The sequence below is a fragment of the Xenopus laevis genome, chromosome 6L (assembly GCF_017654675.1).
Source record: "Xenopus laevis strain J_2021 chromosome 6L, Xenopus_laevis_v10.1, whole genome shotgun sequence".
In the NCBI taxonomy this organism is placed as follows: Eukaryota; Metazoa; Chordata; class Amphibia; order Anura; family Pipidae; genus Xenopus; species Xenopus laevis.
This window is the reverse complement of record NC_054381.1, coordinates 32,010,054-32,029,631: the sequence shown is the minus strand read 5'-3', so window position 1 is coordinate 32,029,631 and position 19,578 is coordinate 32,010,054. Positions and strand designations below refer to the sequence as shown.

The following is a 19,578-nucleotide window of genomic DNA, read 5'->3' as shown; positions in this document are numbered from 1 at the left end:
ATTTTTTTACTTTTAAGTGGGCTGGTCACGTGTGTTTTTCTAACATATAGGGGGACCCTGGCCACCAATGTTATTTTTTTTTTTTTTTAACTTGAATGGCTTCTTATAACTAAACTTGTGAGGGTGCTGCATGTGCAGTTAACTTAAAGCTGAACCACCTCTTTAACTGAGCTTTTACTTCTCTTCTCTCTTTCTTCATTTTTATTTGTTTTTATTACATATTGCTGAGATGTAACACGAAATATTGTGACGGTCACTGCTGTTTTACACAAGGAACATGCATTACACATTCCTCTTACTGAACTAAGCCCCCTGCTGAAGTGTTTGAGGAAAGGCTGGTGGTGCAGCTGAACTACAACTCTCTCTGTACTGTGTCTGTGACAATCTTAAAACAAACTGGGCACCAGTGATCCTTAAAGTGGTCGTTCACCTTTGAGATAACCTTTAGTATGATGTAGAGAGTGATATTCTGAGATAATTTGCAAATTGTTTTCATTTTTTTATCATTGAAGGTTTTTTGAGTTATTTAGCTTTTTATTCAGCAGCTCTTCAATTTGCATTTTAAGCAGTCTTGTAACTAGGGCCCATATTACCCTAGCAACCATGCACTGATTTGAATAAGACACACTGAAGTGACTGTCAGTAAATTATGACTGTGAAACATGTTCAGGTCCCCCCCCTCCTGCTTACTAGTGGTTTCTCCCCACTCGTCTCATGTTCCCGCTGCTGCTTCTTTCTTTCTTGGGTTCTTTACTATTGTTCCCAACCCGTCACAACTTTTTGTGTTACATCTTAGCAATATGTAATAAAAACTAATAAAAATGAAGAAAGAGAGAAGAGAAGTAAAAGCTCAGTTAAAGTGGTGGTTCGGCTTTAAGTTAACTGTACATGCAGCACCCTCACAAGTTTAGTTATAAGAAGCCATTCAAGTTAAAAAAAAATAACATTGGTGGCCAGGGTCTCCCTGAATGTTAGAAAAACACACGTGACCAGCCCACTTAAAAGTAAAAAAAAAATTGGCCGTCAGGGTCCTCCATAACAGTTTTTAAAAAATTGGTGGCCAGGGGTTTAAAAAAAGTGGTCTGGTCACGAGTGTTTTTCTAACATTTAGGGAGACCCTGGCCACCAATGTTATTTTTTTTTTAACTTGATTGGCTTCTTATAACTAAACTTGTGAGGGTGCTGCATGTGCAGTTAACTTAAAGCTGAACCACCACTTTAACTGAGCTTTTAGTCAACACGTCATTGAAATTGGAACCCAGTGAATAAAATTAAGTAAGTGATAGCTCCTGCAATAGAACACTCAAGAAGTGTCAGACAGACAGGGCTAGCTAGTAAAGCAGTGTGAAATTAGTACTTCCCAGGTGACACCTTCCTAGTGTAGGGCCACAGCTGGAAAGGGACCCCGGGGTGTATTAATCGCTGGGACACTATCGCTGGAGGGGATCCATTATACAAAGGTGAAATAAACCTTCATGTCATTCTATTTCCTATCTTGTGCTGGTGTATGAGCACAACTGAAACACCTGTCATATCTGTACTGTAGAATCTAATTGCCTCATCAATATCGCACATTATGGAAGTAGCTCAAATGCTTTATTTGGCTGTTCAATAAACATTCTACTCATAGTTAATCCATTCTAAGCAACTTCTCAATTGGTTTTCATTATTTATTATAGTTTTATAGTTATTTGTCATTTTCTTCTGATTCTTTGCAGCTTTCAAATGGAGCGTCGCTGTCCCCTTCTCAAAAAAACAAATGCTCTGTAAAGCTACACATGTATTGTTATTGTTACTTTTTATCACTGATCCTTCTATTCAGACCGTATCCTATTCATATTTCAGTCTCTTATTCAAATTGGTGCATGGTTGCTAGGGTAATATGGCCCCTAGTTACCAGACTGCTTAAAATGCAAATTGAAGAGCTGCTGAATAAAAAGCTAAATAACTCAAAAAACCTTCAATGATAAAACAAATTAAAACAAATTGCAAATTATCTCAGAATATGACTCTCTACATCATACTAAAGGTTATCTCAAAGGTGAACAACCCCTTTAAGGATCACTGGTGCCCAGTTTGTTTTAAGATTGTCACAGACACAGTACAGAGAGAGTTGTAGTTCAGCTGCACCACCAGCCTCTCCTCAAACACTTCAGCAGGGGGCTTAGTTCAGTAAGAGGAATGTGTAATGCATGTTCCTTGTGTAAAACAGCAGTGTCAGGAAGGGATTCCAAGTGACTCACACCTTTTTATCAGAACACAGATGAACTAGCCCTTTACATACTGTATCTGCTGAATGGCTCCCTGTGTTCCCAGGCCAGGCACTGTCCCTGCATGATATTCTCCCCCCGCAGAGCAGCCCATACCTGGCGGGTCATTAGTGACTTGATCTTCTGCATGTCCGACCCGACACTGTTCTTCCCTCCAGCAGGTTAGAAAGCATAAAGATCAGACAATTCTACACTCTATTCAGCTACAGCCAACGAGCAGCCATACTGAATGTCACGTGATTCAACAGGAACTGGGACTTGACAGTACCGAGCTCATCTCTGGGAATTGTAGTCCAGCTAGTGCAATTGCAGGGGAGGAGGTCTTTGAAGTGAACCACATTAACCAGCATGCACTGCTCACAAGCATGTCAACAGAGCCATGTAGACAACTCTGAGGAAGGAATTGCAAATCTGTAGGTGACTGCGAGAGCTGGAGAGTGAGGCTGTTGGGTGGCTGGTGCATACAAAGGAGCAGTGAGAATATTTAAAAGAACTGAAGTGACTGTCAGTGAGTTATGACTGTGAAACATGTTCAGATCCTCCCCCCCCCTACTGCTTACTAGTGGTTTCTCCCCACTCGTCTCATGTTTCCGCTGCTGCTGCTGCTGCTTCTTTCTTTTTTGGGTTCTTTACTATTGTTCCCAACCCGTCACAGTTTGCTTTAAGATTGTCACAGACACAGTAGAGAGTTGTAGTTCAGCTGCACCACCAGCCATTCCTCAAACACTTCAGCAGGGGGCTTAGTTCATTAAGAGGAATGTGTAATGCATGTTCACAACTTTGCGTGTTACATCTTAGCAATATGTAATAAAAACAAATAAAAATGAAGAAATAGGGAAGTAAAAGCTCAGTTAAAGTGGTGGTTCAGCTTTAAGTTAACTGCACATGCAGCACCCTCACAAGTTTAGTTATAAGAAGCCATTCAAGATAAAAAAATAACATTGGTGGCCAGGGTCCCCCTGTATGTTAGAAAAACACACGTGACCAGCCCACTTAAAAGTAAAAAAAAAATTGGGGGTCAGGTCCCCCATAAAAGTTTTAAAAAAGTGGTGGTCAGGGGTTTAAAAAAAGTGGGCCGGTCAAGTGTGTTTTTTTAACTTGAATGGCTTCTTATAACTAAACTTGTGAGGGTGCTGCATGTGCAGTTAACTTAAAGCTGAACCACCACTTTAACTGAGCTTTTACTTCTCTTCTCTCTTTCTTCATTTTTATTTGTTTTTATTACATATTGCTAAGATGTAACACGAAAAGTTGTGACGGGTTGGGAACAAGGAACCTGAGACGAGTAGGGAGAAACCACTAGTAAGTAGGAGGGGGGGGAGGACCTGAACATGTTTCACAGTCATAACTCACTGACAGTCACTTCAACGCTTTTAAATATTCCCAGCAATTGCACTAGCTGGACTACAATTCCCAGAGATGAGCTCAGTACTGTCAAGTCCCAGGTCCTGTTGAATCACGTGACATTCAGTAGACCATTGTTGTTTAGTGGAACTTACCTTTAAAGATCTTCTTCAGGCTCCTTTCAATGGCTTCTCCTCTTCTTTGGTTCCTTGCCGCAACCGTCAGCTCCTTGTGGCAGCTTTCGGCTCCCTTTGGTGGATCGTGGTTCCATTCAGCGGCTTTTGGCTCCATTAGTAGGGCCCAGCTAATCCGGGAAGTGCAGGACAGCTGGGCCCCAATTAAAGCTTAAAAACCATGGGGCACAATACAGCTATACCCTCTGTGTTCCCCCTGATGACGGCCCTGAATGTTCATAAATAATTTCCCGGTGAGAGGTTTGCAGTCCTCAAAGTGCTAAATCTACTCACATTTGTCAATACAGTGGAAAAATATGAGCCAGAAACATTAACCTCCCTAAAGCTAAACTATTACAGTCCTGGGTACCACTGCAATAGTACTTGCAGTTTCTGATAACTGTCACCTGCAGTGGTGTTCCAATAGGGGGAGCAGATCCTGTTGTTAAGGACCCTCCATCCCTCCTCTGAGCCCCACCTGCAACCCACACTGTCAGAATTATAAATGCCACCATTTATAATTCTGACAGTGTGGGTTGCAGGGTTACTGATTTCATGCATGTTCAAGGGGGGATCTGTGAGACCATATTCACCTCACCTGCAGTCTCTAAATGCTGCAACCAGTCACAATACATTTCAAAATCGAGTGATTCCATTTAAATTGTATCAACCTTAGGCTGCATTTGTAGCAGGGAGGGTGTCTAGTGTTAATGTTATTTTTGTTACTTTTATATTTATATTATAAAGTTTCCAGGTTGGGGTGCTAGAAGCCTCTGCCGGTGTATTATCTGAAGTCAGTGTCATCTGAGGTTGAATAGTAGCTGATTATTCTGCCCCTAGCTCACCCCAATCTTCCTTAATTTCCTGTCCCAGCTCCCTCTCTGTCCCTGGTGGCTGCTCTACAACCCATATCCTTATGCCACGACCCACATTTTTCTGTAGGGGAAGGTACGTTTTCTGGCAAAAGGTGTCACCCCCTAGGGACCACTGACCACCAATACATTCGGGAGACCAGAGTCAAACTAGACTGGGAAAACTCTTGGTAGGCACAGGTGTCCGTGGATCCTCCTTCTTAACCACCATGTGGCCTTGTATGTCTATATTTTGGCCATTTTTCATTTCTGTATGAGTAAATAAAGAGGCTGAGTCAGGAAAAATGCAAACATAGCTTGATCCCTTGGTCTAAGGTTTCTGGTGGGTACTGGAATCTAACTCAGACTGAGGGAGACTATGGTAGAAGTAAGTGGAGGCTGTTCTATTACAGGTTTGTGCTCCCCACATTTCCTACAGAGGTATTGCTAGAGCATTTGGAGTTAAAGCAGTAAAGATTTCCTCCACACTATGGATGGTACATCTGGGAGTTTGCCCCAAGTTTAAACCCTACACACCTGCCTGCCCCTACCTGCTATGCGTTGCCATTGTCTACAAAAGTAACATATGTTTTTCCATAAGTCGTGTAAATTGTGTATATTTAGAGCCACAATGATCTTGTTGTGGTGCCCAATAACTAGTCATTCCACTGCTGTAAAGTTCATATAGGAGATAGCTCATATAATTCAGTAAGAGATCCCAATATAAACAGCTGATGTTACTGTATAAGTCACTCATATAAATAGTTAAAACAATTAATTAATTAATGTGCTAATATGTCAGTCAGTTCATTGGAGGTCAGTTAAATTTATTTAATTTATTGATGGCCAGTACAGTTTGCCACAAATTTTTTAGTGAATAAAGTACCCCCTCTTGTAAAATATAAGGATATTATAAGTTACCGTGAAGTTCCATGACCATATAAAAACCACGAGTGTTTTTAAAAGGTCATGGAACTCCGAAGTAACTTCTAATATCCTCATATTTTGCAACTGGGGGCACTTTATTTATTATAATACACACGTTTCCTTGAGTCATGTGACAGAAATGACATCAGAACTCACCGTTTATAAATGATGACATCAGAACTCACCGTTTATAAGGATATAATTTACAAGATATTCATGGCTTTTAAGTATTATAGAGTAATATCAGCTGTTTATAAGGGGATCTCTTGATATGAACTATTACCTACATGAACAGAGATAGAATGGCCAGTTATTGGGCGTTACAGCAAGATCATTGGCCCTTAATGTATGCAATTTATGTAACTTAGGGAAAAACTTACATTACTTTTGTAGAAACTTACGTACTTGGGTATCAAGTAAAGATATCACAGAGCAGTGTGAGAGGGGCAGGTAAGTGTGTTGGTTTTAAATTTGGAGTGAGCTCCACTGGCCCTCATTGAATTGGTTGACTTATTAGCACATTAACAGAACTATTTATATGAACTACTTATTATAGAGTCATATCAACTGTTTATATTAAGATCTATTTACTGAATGGTATGAGCTATCTTCTACGTGAACTATTCAGCAGTGAAATTGCCAGTTATTGGGCCCCACAGAAAGATAATTCAACCCCTAAACTCTGGGTGCAAGACATTTTGACATCCTGGGCTTCTTATAGTTCCTGGGTAGTTGCACACCTTCATTTCAGTAAAATGATTTGTGAGTTTGTATCATAGTAGCTGTGGATGAAAAAAATACATCCATCAAGCCCATTTGTCCTTGCAAAACCCACCTACCCATGGATGTCTGCAAGAGGGGACAGTTGCCCCACCCTGACTTCTCCAGCTAGTTCCAAGAAATTGATTTTAAATTTAGTTGGCAACACACAAAACATTTTTAAACTTTCCCCATTATATTTAGCTTACTTGCCCCTCTGTGGACATCCATGCACCTACCTGCTAGTTTATCGTTTGTGTAGCACATACAAGGAGTTTGGCCAAAATGTTCATACTGTTCACGTCTGTTGACGGGGGACTCCATATAAATAACTTCTATGGGACCCCAAATTTCTGATGTACACACTGATGTACTTTGTGCTGTGGCAAATGTGTGAAGTGGTTTCAATCTATTGTGAGTTGATGGGAATATCCATTTAGTAGAATACTTATAGCCCTTATATTATTTATCTCAAGGTAAAAACACAGGATTTTCAGCTTCCAATAAGGAAAGAGTCAAAAGATAAGAGAGGTTTTTTTTTTATTGCTTCTTCTTTTCAGATATTTTTTACTTAAAATGTAAATTGCTCTTTCAAGAAACCAATACAGATTACCCATTCTAAAAGGTAAATATAATGTCCCAGCTTGGGGGAGAGGACTATAACATTTGCATTGTAGAGAAGGCACTCAGTGCAGTCCTCAGGCAGGTTTGTTGAAATTCAAAGTATATTTATTGAAGTACAAGGAGCATAAACAGCCTTACGCATTTCATGTTCTCGCAACACTTGACAGATTTATCAAAGGTCGAAGTGAAAATTCGAAGAAAAAAATTTGAATTTCGAGCTAGTTTTGTGCACTTCGACTATTGAATAGGCCAAAAATACTATTCGAATATCGAAATTATCATGTACTGTCTCTTTAAAACTTTGACTTCGACCATTCGCCATCTAAAACCTGCCGAATTGCAGTTTTAGTCTATGGGGGACCTCCTAGAACCTATGTGGAGTCAAATTGGTGGAATCAAAGTTTTTTGGGGCAAATACTTTGTTTTGAATTCGATCAAATGCGCTAAAACTTCGATTGAACGATTCGAATACAGCCTATTCACCCGTAGTTAAAAATGTTTTATTTTTTTTTCTATAAATTTTGATTGGTCTTTTTTTATTCGAATTTGAAGTTACTTAAAATTCGACCCTTGATAAATCTGCCCCTAAATAATAGGCTATTTTGAGAACATGAAACATGTAAGGCTGTTTATGCTCCTTGTACTTCAATAAATATACTTTGAATTTTAACAAGTCTGCCTGGAGGCCTGCACACCTAATGCCTGCTCTATGTCCATATAGAGTACCCTTTTTGCTTAATATTGGCAAACTGTATGTATCATAGTTCATTATTTTATTTCATTTGGATAATTGATGTATTTTGCTATCTGATATTTATTTATTAATTTAAAAAGAAGGGTAGAGGGAAGTAAAAAAAAACCTAGAAACAAGTAAAAACCATAATATTTATCTTCAGTACACTATGCTATTATTGCTATTTGAGGTATGGAGCTGGAGGAGCTTGTTGTACATGGCTAAGAGGCATATTGTGTTTGTCAGAATGTGAAATAAAGCTAGTCATACGTAACCAGAGGGAAATTCCACCACTCTCTGTTCACATAAGAGTTTTAGGGATCTGGTGATGTCATACACGGAAGTCTTAAATAGTCGGCGTCGAAGGATAGCACATTGCCTTGAAAAAGCTTTAGCAAAACGTGCTTCAGCACAATGATAAAATGATTTATCTTTTGAGCTCTACACCTTAAAGGAATTGTTCAGTGTAAAAATAAAAACTGGGTGAATAGATAGCCTGTGCAAAATAAAAAATGTTTCTAATACAGTTAGTTAGCCAAAAATGTAATGTATAAAGACTGGAGTGACTGGATGTCTAACATAATAGCCAGAACACTACTTCCTGCTTTTCAGCTCTATAACTCTGAGCTAGTCAGCGACTTGAAGGGGGGACACATGGTACATATCTGTTCAGTGAGTTTGCAATTGATCCTCAGCATTCAGCTCAGATTCAAAAGCAACAGTTATGACCCATGTGGTCCCCCCTCAAATCACTGATTGGTTACTGCCTGGTAACCAATCAGTGGAAACCAAGAGAGCTGAAAAGCAGGAAGTAGTGATCTGGCTATTATGTTACACATCCAGTCACTCCAGCCTTTATACATTACACTAACTATATTAGAAAAAAAAAATATTTTGCTCAGCCTGTCTATTTACCCAGTTTTATTTTTACACTGAACAATTCCTTTAACGCTTTTTGCTTTTAGCAACATGCATTCTGGTTTTTAACCGTGTAACGGCTTGGTTTTTTCATTTCATTTTTATTATTATATTTATTATTATTCATAAACAAGTCAATACTGAAGCAGTACATAAATGAAATTCCAAAAATTGAATGTAAAAGCACAAAGATACAATAGCAAATTATGCTCCTCAAGGACAAACCAAGAGCAATACAGATCTAACAAAAGATCATAAATAAAAATTACATTAGAACAAAGAAAAAGAAATAAATACATGAAAAAAATAAAAACAATAAAGACAATAAAGCACTTAGAACACTGTGTGGGAAATAATTAGAAACATTTCCAGGAAATATTTTGACTATTCAGTTCCTTATTCAGAAGATCTGATGAATCCCAATTTAGTTAGCAATTCTGGGTTTATCAAATCGGCTTGGTTTTTTCATTGTCTCATATTTCCTTCTCCTTTCTGCTCCTAGGGGATCTTGGATTTGTGATTTTTTAGGGAAGTCGGCCATAAAACAACAGATAGGGAAGTTAATAACTGTGACCACAGTCCTTGGTACTCTGACTTCTCCATCTTTGTGGTGTCCCATATGTGATATCCCAGTGCTGGGTGTTGTGGAACTGGAAGAATGCACACAGAGATGCCAGACTGCAGGGTAGAAGTCAGCTTTATTCCTGGCTCTCTCCACACTGTTTGCACTTCCCCTTCCTGTGTTCATAACCTTTCTCATTACTCCAGTGCTAAGCTGCTAATGCATATAAAAATGAACATTTAACATCACAGAAATGGATAGAACAACATTACACCATAGTTAGCAAATATTGAGATAGATCTTATGGGACAGCTCCACCTTCTATGACATTTTTTCATTCTGTTTTCAATGAATTTGAGCAAGAGGTCTATTGAATTTGATTGGATCAACTACTTTTTATAGCACAAAGTTACTTTAATTTTTAACCAATTTAATCAAATGATATCTGTCACTTTATAGAGGGGGGGACTTGAGTTTATATGTATTTATTCTCCTCTGATAAAAGCACAAAGCACTTTCCTTAAATACAAGAGAGACATGTATTGAGCAGCATCATTTATTTATTTGTTTTAGTAATTTATTGGTTAAATCAATGTAGCATTAATTGAGTTGGTGGTTTAATCACCTTTTGGTATAAGCACAGAGCACTTTTCATTAATATAAGAATGATAAGCATACTTTTTTCTTATAATTCTTTATTTATTGGTTAAAACACACATTCCTTAATAACATTCAACTAATTCTGTAGCAATTGATTTGGAGGGTCAATTAAATGGTTTAATTTAATCAATTGTTATTAATCATCATACACACTAATTCATCAACCTGTATAGAATTCTATCATTTGGGGAAATACGGGGTATTATTTTTCTTTATTTTTAAAATATTTTAGACATACTGAGTCAGACCCCTGTATAACACCTACTAGAGAAATCAAGCTATATTCCTCATCAAATTCAGAAAAATATGTATCTTAGTCATGTACAAATAACTATAGGTGCTCACTAAATTGCTCTTTGTGTGCATGGATTACATTTTAACTACTCCTTATCTATGTCTATTGAGATTTTCATTCATCCACATCATGATATACAGTATCTAATAGAGTTAAAGGCACAGTAACATCAAAAAATGAAATTGTTTTACAGTAATGAAAATATAATGCAGTTTTGTCCTGCGCTAGTAAAACTGCTGTGTTTGCTTCAGAAACACTACTATTGTTTATATAATTAAGCTTCTGTGTCACAATGGGGGCAGCCATTCAAAGGAGAAAAGGCTCAGGTTACACAGCAGATAGAAGATAAGCTCTGTAGAACATAATGGTGTTATCTGTTATCCACTATTTAACCTGTGCCAGATAGCTTTTTTCCAGTTTCTGCCATTGCTACTCAGCAGCTTGTTTATATAAACTATAGTAGTGTTTCTGAAGCAAACACATCAGTTTTACCAGTGCAGGGCAAAACTACGGGGCACATTTATCAAGGGTCGAATATCGAGGGTTAATTAACCCTCAAATTCGACCCTCGAAGTTAAATCCTTCGATTTCAAAGGATTTAGAGCAAATCCTTCGATCGATTGATCGAAGTAAAAATAGTTCGATTGAACGATAAAATCCTTTGAATCAAACTAATCGAAGGATTTTAATCGATTTTAAATAATTTTTCTTCGATCAAAAAAAAGCTTAGCAAAGTGATGGGGAAGTATGTAGTCGAAGTTTTTTTTAAAGAGACAGTACTTCGACTATCGAATAGTAGAACAATTTTTAGTTCGAATCAAAGTCGAAGGTCGTAGAAGCCTATTCGATGGTCGAAGTACCCAAAAAAATACTTTGAAATTCGAAGTTTTTTATATTCAAATCCTTCACTCGAGTTTAGTAAATGTGCCCCTACATGTACATGTTAAAACACTTGAATTTTTTGGTGTTACTGTTCCTTTAAGTCTAAAGCCAGAGTCAGAACTGGAACACCAGAGGCCCACCCAAAAACATTACCAGGGGCCCACCAAAAAACCTTAGATCGGGGGCCCACTCTCAGTACTATTATTCTTCCTCTCCTCACTCAACCTCTATTCTCCTAGTCTCTTTTCTTTACATACTATAATCTATTATTCCATCTATTAAGCCTCTTTGTTTTCATAGAAATAAGGAATGACCAGGAAATAGGTCAAATATTTAGCAGCATGAGGGCCCACTGACGGGAGTTTTCCTGGTATCCCTGCCAGTCGGACACTGTCTAAAGCAACTGGAACATTTTACTTCTCATCCGATCGGCTTCTGCAGTTTAATTTAGAACTGAAGAAGCCTCTTGGGTAAGTGGTGATTCCTTTTCAATAAAACTCAGATAGTCCAGTTGCTTTAGACTTAACTCTACTAGATACTCCTCAGCTAGTCCCATTCATTTCCTTTTTGGGGATCTTTGTTATTTGGTCTGATTACTCATTAATTCTCACTCATTTTGACCTGTCCTGTCAGTGTCTTTTTTTTTTGGAGGCCTAATGATTTACTCTTTTGTATCCCACAACTAAAATGAAGTAGGCTGTGACTTAGAACCTTCTGGAGAATATTGATTCAGTAACACACAAAGTGATACTTATTTTTATATACTTAATTTTATTTATAAAAATTGGTGCCTATGTAAAATTAGCAGGACGAAGTGTATTATAAAGAAAGTATAGATAGGCTCAGGTTTAATTCAATTTGATAATTTCCTGATCAGGACAAAAATAAGATACTGTACACGATGTAAGATGTAAGAAATGGTGGACATTGTGGAATTTCTAATCTTCCAACAATATTGTTTCTAAAATGATACAAATTTATAAACATGTGTTTGAGCCAAGGTTTACTAAATTTAGGACCTCTTCAGACACAGTTTGTAGTAACCCCCCAAATGATGGGTCAAGGAACCTGATCTAGAGAAACCTGTAAACCCTGGACTTGCTGCTCTGTAAAATCTACAGACCAAATTGCCTCATTGGCCTAGTTGAACAACAAGCATGTTCTTCAAAAGCAAAACAATTAAAAGGAACATAGGGAAGCAGTTAAGGGCCTTAGTTCTAATATCTAAGACATACCCTATATCAATCTATATATGACAGAATCTCTGCCACTTCTTATAATGTCAGGGTGTTTGATTTGGTCTTGGATATGATTTTCATTTGATATCCCTTTTTATGAACCTCAGCTGTTCCAAAGGGAAAATTTAAGTTTTTCTACTATTGCACTCAGGGTCAGACTGGGCCAGCGGGGCACCTGGAAAAAAAACCCCAGCCCAGACCAGCTCCCTACTTTAAGCACTGACCTGGACTATCCCTACCTTTCTCTGTATCTCCAATGCTGCCCCGCCCTCGCTGGCCACTTCCACAGGAAAGAATAGGTAAGAGTGGGGAGCCAGAGGGGGGGTTGCGCTTGGGATGGGGGTCTAGAGGGGGGTTTGGCTTGGGTGAAGCAGAGAGTGCTTGCAGCTGGGGGGCCCGGCTATGGCCCAGTGGGCCCTGTGCCCCCCAGTCTGACACTGACTGCACTCAATCTCAAATATAGATGCAGAAGGTCAATGCATTAGCAGATATGCCACATAAGCAGATATGCCACATTCCAACTTGGTCTTCATAGGGACAAATTGGGGTTTACAAGTAATGTACTCCATATAAAACCAACACATTTTTTGAGCTGTAATATTGATGTGTAGGCAGCCATCTCAGATCATTTTGCGAGTCATGTTTTCATGAAAGAGCCAGCACTTCACAATGGAACTGTTTTCAGATAAGTTATTGTTTCTACTATTTAAAGGGGAACTCCAGCTTCCAAACCAAAATTTATTAAAGAGGCCCACATAACACAGAAACTCCTAATATACCCATCACAGTTACCTGTTTCTTCAAATATTATGAATAAATGCCATTTTCTATGCTGAAATCCATCTGTATAACAGTTCTTCTCTTTCTGCATCATTTGAAATCCTGACAGGGATTAACAGTGATGTTACAAATTGTAACAACTTCTCCACAGTTTACAGACAACATTCAGGAACTACATAACCCAAAATGCATTGCACTGTGATGTTCCGTTCCTTATTGAATCATGTGTGCAGGGTATTGTGGGGTTTGGAGGATGCAGGCTGAGGACATCTTCTTTTGATACAAAGTAAGAGTAGTCAGCCAGCCCAGCAAAGTAGTCAGAGAGATCAGCAGGAGAGCAGGTGCTAGGCTTAGGGAAGTGTCAGAAAACATTGCAAATCATTAAAAGTCTGCATATTTTTTAAATGATGTATATTGCAAAGTTGCTTGAAATTATGTTTACTTTTCAAAAAGTTCAAGTTATGTTTTTGTAGCGTTCCCCTGTAATGTAACTGAAGGAATTGCGACTTGGGTTACTCAAACTTGGATTTTTACTATTGAGTGCTGGGGGCATGGGAGCATTTCAGAGAGCTGTTATCTGGTTACATTCCCATTGTTCTGTTGATGGGTTGCTAGGGGGGGTGATATCACTCCAACTTGCAGTGCAGCAGTAAAGAATGACTAAAGTTTATCAGAGCACACGTCACATGACTGAGGGCACCTGGGAAACTAACAACATGTCTAACTCCATGTCAGATTTCAAAATTAAATATTAAAAAATCTGTTTACTCTTTTGAAAAATGGATTTAATTGAAGTATTCTGTTGGAGCAGCACTATTAACTGATTATTTTGAAAAGCATTTTGAAAAGAAAAAAAAACAGAATCCCTTTATGCCTCATCATGATGTGGAACAGGGCATATCATAATTCAGGACATTCAAATTGAATTGGGAAAAAAAACTACAATTTCTTTACTTTAATATATTACTACAATTATTTATAAAGCTCTTACAAAATAGAACAAAAGTTCTTGTTTTAACATTGCCTTTTAAACATTGTTACACAATATTGCCAAAAACATACAGTATCTATTCCTTTGAAAGTTATTCAATGTCTTGTTAAATTATAGGACACCTATGGGATCAGTTATCCAGAAAACTTAAGAAGCAGGATTTTTAGGATGGAGGTCTTTCTATAACCTGGGAGGCCAAGTTTAAAATCTGCAGAAGATTAAATATTTAAAAGAATGCATTTGTTTTGCTATTAATGCAGATTTATCCTATCTTATTTAATTTAAGTATAAGGCACTGTTTAATAAATAATAAAAGGCTTATTAGTTAAATATACATTTATTAGTTAAAGGCTTATTAGTTAAATAATAAACATTTTAAACTATATACAATGGAAACTTGCTTTGTTGTTTTTTTGGACCTTTCTGGATGACAGATCTCATATCTGCATATGTAATTGTTAGACATTTTTATTAAATATAAATTCAAAGAATTGACAATGAATAGACTAATAATGGGAAGAGGCCACTAGAGCCCAGCAAGAATATACTGGCTGTCACAATGTAATTCCTGGTTTATTCTTTTTTTTCCATATCAAGAATACAGGGATTCATTCCATCTCTTCCAATTTTGCCGTACCACAATGGAGAAAAATGGTTGGTACTGTTTGGCAAGGTTACCAGGGCAAATAAAAAAATAGACTCCTCTTGAAAATCCAGCTAGAAGGATGGCATGGGTTGCATATAATTTAAACCCAGCAATTAGAAGTGTCCCTGATTCTATAAATAATCTGATAACCCTACTGGGGCTGGGAGAGATGGAATGTATAAACAGCATGGGAGGGGAAAGCTACAAATACAAATTTTACAAACATATACGGTAAGCATACCTCCCAACATTTTGGAAATTTTACAAAATTTGGCAGGTTATTAAAATTTGAACACATCTCTGTGTTTTTATGTGTTATTACAGCTTTGCTAATGACGGTGCATTGCCCTTTAAGCTGCAATCAGTATCCCCAAAAGACCTGCTTATAAGTGATGTCCGGCTTGATACCCGTGGGACCCTGCCCCCTCTGGGTCGGGCGGGTCGGGTAAAACCACTTCACTGCTGCTTATCTTAAATGGTTACAATTGCTTCTTTGCTTATCTTAAATTGTTACAAATATATCTAAGAATCTATTTGGGGCTCTCTGCCAAAAGCCAATTAAGATAGAAACTTTGTATATTTTTCTGGCTGTTCAGTGCAGGAGATAAAGTCGGGACATTTCAGTAAAAAACTTGGGACTGCAGGTTGAGGTGCCAAAATCGTGACTGTCCCGCGAAAAACGGGACAGTTGGGAGGTATGATGTAAGTGCACATTGGACAATCTTCTGTAAATTTTTATAACTGTCCAAATTCTAATGTTTTTCATTAGATATTTGTCTTGGGACTTCAAAAACAAAACAAAATTTTTTAAACATTTAAAATTAAAGGTATTAATTATTAGCCAAGCAATCATTGCAAATTAATGCCCATAATAATCTTGAAATGAATCAATGCAGGACACCTCAGGTCTGAAGAGTAAGGCGCCTGCTGGTTTTTAGGTTAGTGAGCTCAATAATCCTCCCTAACTGCCTGGTGACATGCTGATCCAGACTACAACTGGGATATTCCTGGGATATTATTGTTATGCTCCATCTTTTCCCTTTGTAAACATATGATTGTACTACCGTAGAACACTTATTTGCTCCAACTATTTCACATGTGGGATTCACTGTGCTGCTCCACCATTGAGGTATTTAACTGGAAATTCTATTGATAGTGGGGGCCACAGGGACATTTAGCTCCGTGCAGCATCATGTCCATTCAAAGCTGAGAATTTCCTTCACCTGCAAAACAATATTTTTTATAAGTTTAATGTACAGATAATACATAATTTAATTTTGGCAATATATTTTAGCAATATATGGATTGTTTAGATATATACCATATAGTTTTTTGTACACAGTTATGTTGCAGAAGCCTAAGAACCCTTATTTAAACAGTTTCTTTCTCCCAATATTGATTGCTAGCCTGGGTACTTACTGTATTTGCAAGGTGTTTGTATTAGTGATGTGCGGGTCAGGGTTTTCCTGACCCGCACCTGACCCTAACCCACCCTGCTCCAGCCTGTGCCCGCCCGCACCCGCGCTTCCGGGGGCTTTTTATAGACATGCCCCGTCGATGACGTCACAAAAGGGGTGGGGCGAGCAGACGCGAGACTATAAAATCGGAAGTCGGAAGCCGGCATTTGAAGGTGGCGGGTGGGGAAAGCAGAAGAAGAGCTCAACCCGTACCAGCCCGCCACCCACGAGGAGCAGAGCGGGTCCCGCTGGTATCGGGTCGGCCCGCACATCACTAGTATGTTTCCCTCCCCCATGTTTGTTTGACAGTTTCCTCCCACACGTCAACAATATACAGGACGGTTAACTGGCTCCTTGTTAATATCATGTGTATTTGTGTGATAGGCAGAGGCAGATTAATGAGATGTGGGGCCTCTAGGCTACATCCAAACAGGGCCCCCTTCTAAGCTACTGATGGGTCCGAATGCATGCAGCCGAGCTCTCTATCACTGGATCCGCACATATCCGGACGCACACATGCATGCGCCCTGTCTTTTTCACCCAACAGGTGCACCAGACTGAACCCAGCAGCTCAAAAAATAATAATAAATATGAAAAGAAAACAGAAATAATTCATGAAAAAAGATAGATGGGCCCCCTGATCACACCGGGCCCTTAGGTGCTAGGGAACTTAATATTATAAGTGCCACTGGGGTAGGACTCATGTGAATGATGTATAATCTATATCTGTAAAGTGTTGTCGAATATGTTGGCTCTGTAAAACTAATACTGGCGGCATAAAAATAGTTACACTACCATATGTAAATCTATATTATCTTTAAACTATGGCTATTGGAAGGGTATGCTGATACATAACTTCCCTCTGGCTGACACTTGCAAGCCACCAACCCTGAAGCTCAGTAATGCTTGAAAGGTCAGTATTCAATAAGTTATCCTAGGTGCTTCTATTTTACACCGATACACGCCCACGCTTCTCTGTTTTTTTGCTGGTAAAACAAAACAAACAATGTGTAATAGTGACACAACTCCCGCCCTTCACAAAATACACAAAGCTGTTTTTAAATAAACGCAGGAGGTGTGCCACTATCATGGACATGACTTTAGATCTGCTCTAATACAAACACCATAACACAATGAAGAGAGTGAACCTTTAGGGGCCAATCAGCTTGAGCAATCATTGCGGAAACCCTGCTTGATTTAAAAAAAAGTTACACAAGGTTTCTTGGAGAAAAATCTTGTTAGTTGAGGCATTTTTCATAAGAAACCGTTAAAAATAATAAAATTTGTGTCTGAAAATAAAGTATAACATATTGGGATATATTTATCAAAGAGTGAAGTTAATAGTGAAATTCCGCCACTCTCCATTCATTTCTATGGGATTTTTATAGGCGTATTTATCAAAGCGTGAACTTTCACTTTCACCCATTGATAAATACGCCTTTCAAAATCCCATAGAAATGAATTGAGAGCTGCGGAATTTCACTCTAGTGGCGGAACTTCACTCTTTGATAAATTTACCCCTTAGGTAGAGTTGTTTTTGAAAAAAATGAATTTCAGTGTTATGCTTGCACAGGGAAGGGTGTTAAGGCGAAGTTTCCTTCCTAACAAAGCATAGGACTATGGTAGTCTGAAATCCTATTAGAAACCCACGTAATACAGTATATGACTGTTGATTTTCAGCATTAGTTTAATAAGGTAAGGGCAACAATATTATTTTAAAATATATACCTTTTTAAAATCTGGATCGATTTAGTAACTTGAAACTACCTGGCACTTATTTAAAAATAAATACGATTATTGTTTGAATAGTATCCCTTTAAGGTGCTCAGTATTCAGAGGACCGTCTCCTACTAACAGGTTTATAAGAGTAATAGTCCAACATTATGCCAAAAAGAAACTCCTGCAGTGATCATATGTTCTCCCTTTTTATGACAATAGCCAGTTCTTGAGCCCTTGAGCTGGGACCATAAAATTCTTTTCATCCGGTTAGATAGGCCTATAAAAGGAATGTCACTATTTTCTGCACAAGGTCTCTTTCATATTTCCCAAGGTTCTGGTTAAATGGTTGTCAGCTAGGCTACCCACATGTTATATTTATAACCCAAACCAGCCAAAGATCCCAGGAGTGGGAGTAAGGTCCTGCAGTAAAGCACCTCACAAGGCAAAGATTGGGAAAAAAAACCCTTATGTTACTTAAAATAATACATGTATGCTATGTATAAATATTCATGTTATGTTCATGTTTTTTTTTTTTTCATTTGTTTAAGAAACTGAGAAAGTACCCAAACCTTGAACAACACCCATATGACTAATCCCATCCTATTCAACTGTTTATCCTTTATCTTTAAGGCCATGTGGTAATGGGCATTATCTGTTCTTTTATAGGTAATAAGGCTACAAGTTATTTACTGAGCTGTAAAAATATTTAAACAGCCACTATAAACAGTGTGACCAGCATGTGGATGGGGCCATGTGGTCTCTTGTATTTACCCTTTGTAAGTAAATAGATAAGATGTCAAGTTAAAGCTATGAAGAGGAAATACAAGACTTTCTGTATTGAAAGGTGGCCATACATGCACAGATATCATCTTTTGTATAATGTTCGGTGCATGCATAGTAGGAGACAAGGCGACCAATATCAGCAAAAGACATATTGGATTGGATATTGGTCATCTAATCGACCAAGGCGGAAAATTTTGATTGGGTGCCTTTGAAGACGGACACAAATCAGCAAGGAGATTCTGCTGAATTGTCAGATAAAGGTAGAATTCTATAGTTTCTACCTGCATTTCTGACAATTCAGCTCTTAACGTTTAGGACTTGGGCACAAATGGTCCACCAGAGATACTGATGTCAAGGGCCGCCAACCATTAGGGAGTCATCATGGATTTCCTTCTTGCTAAGAAAAACATTAGAATTCCCACATTTAAGAGACTCGCTGTTAAAATGTAACTGTTTAATATAAGCCTCAATAGATGCCTTAGCTGAAGTCTATGGGAAATATTTCATACACAAAATATCACAGCAACCAGTGTGTGTGTGTCAACTTCCATATCGAAAGATTCAGGACTCATTTTATGCCTGTTCTTCTGTATATTATGTTGGTAGCATTATGTTAGAGAATAGCACAAAAAGACAATGTGCAGGACAAACCTCTGTATCCCCATGCTGTTTACAGCACAGACTATATGGTTGTTTGGAGAATCTGATGCTGCGAGTAGCAGCGAGAAAAATTGGATTGCTTGCATTGTTGGCAGAAGATAATCCACCGCATTCTACTCGCTGCTACTGGTAGCAATTGATAAAATGTATGGCGTGCTATAGTCCCTAGAGACAAATGTTGTAATGTTAAACTTCCATATTTCACCCAAAACACTAAGGGGCAGATTTATCAAGGGTTGAAGTGAATTCAAAGTAATTTTTTGGATACATCGACCATCGTATAGGATACTACCACTTTGAATTTAC

The 19,578-nt window shown here is 38.2% G+C and overlaps 2 protein-coding genes across 2 annotated transcripts in view; both read right to left on the bottom strand.

Annotated features, from left to right (window-relative positions):
• The window catches only part of vps50.L (VPS50 EARP/GARPII complex subunit L homeolog), a 123,911-nt gene extending 121,387 nt beyond the window's left edge, over positions 1-2,524 (bottom strand). The window contains exon 1 of the mRNA XM_018267314.2: positions 2,367-2,524. Coding sequence (XP_018122803.1) covers positions 2,367-2,399 — 33 coding nt within the window. The 5' untranslated portion in view covers positions 2,400-2,524. The remainder of the gene's footprint in view (positions 1-2,366) is intronic.
• An 11,451-nt stretch (positions 2,525-13,975) lies between these two features.
• Positions 13,976-19,578, bottom strand: part of hepacam2.L (HEPACAM family member 2 L homeolog) — a 36,343-nt gene continuing 30,740 nt past the window's right edge. Inside the window, exon 10 of the mRNA XM_018267312.2 lies at positions 13,976-15,876. Within this exon, the coding sequence (XP_018122801.1) occupies positions 15,873-15,876 (4 nt within the window). The 3' untranslated portion in view covers positions 13,976-15,872. The remainder of the gene's footprint in view (positions 15,877-19,578) is intronic.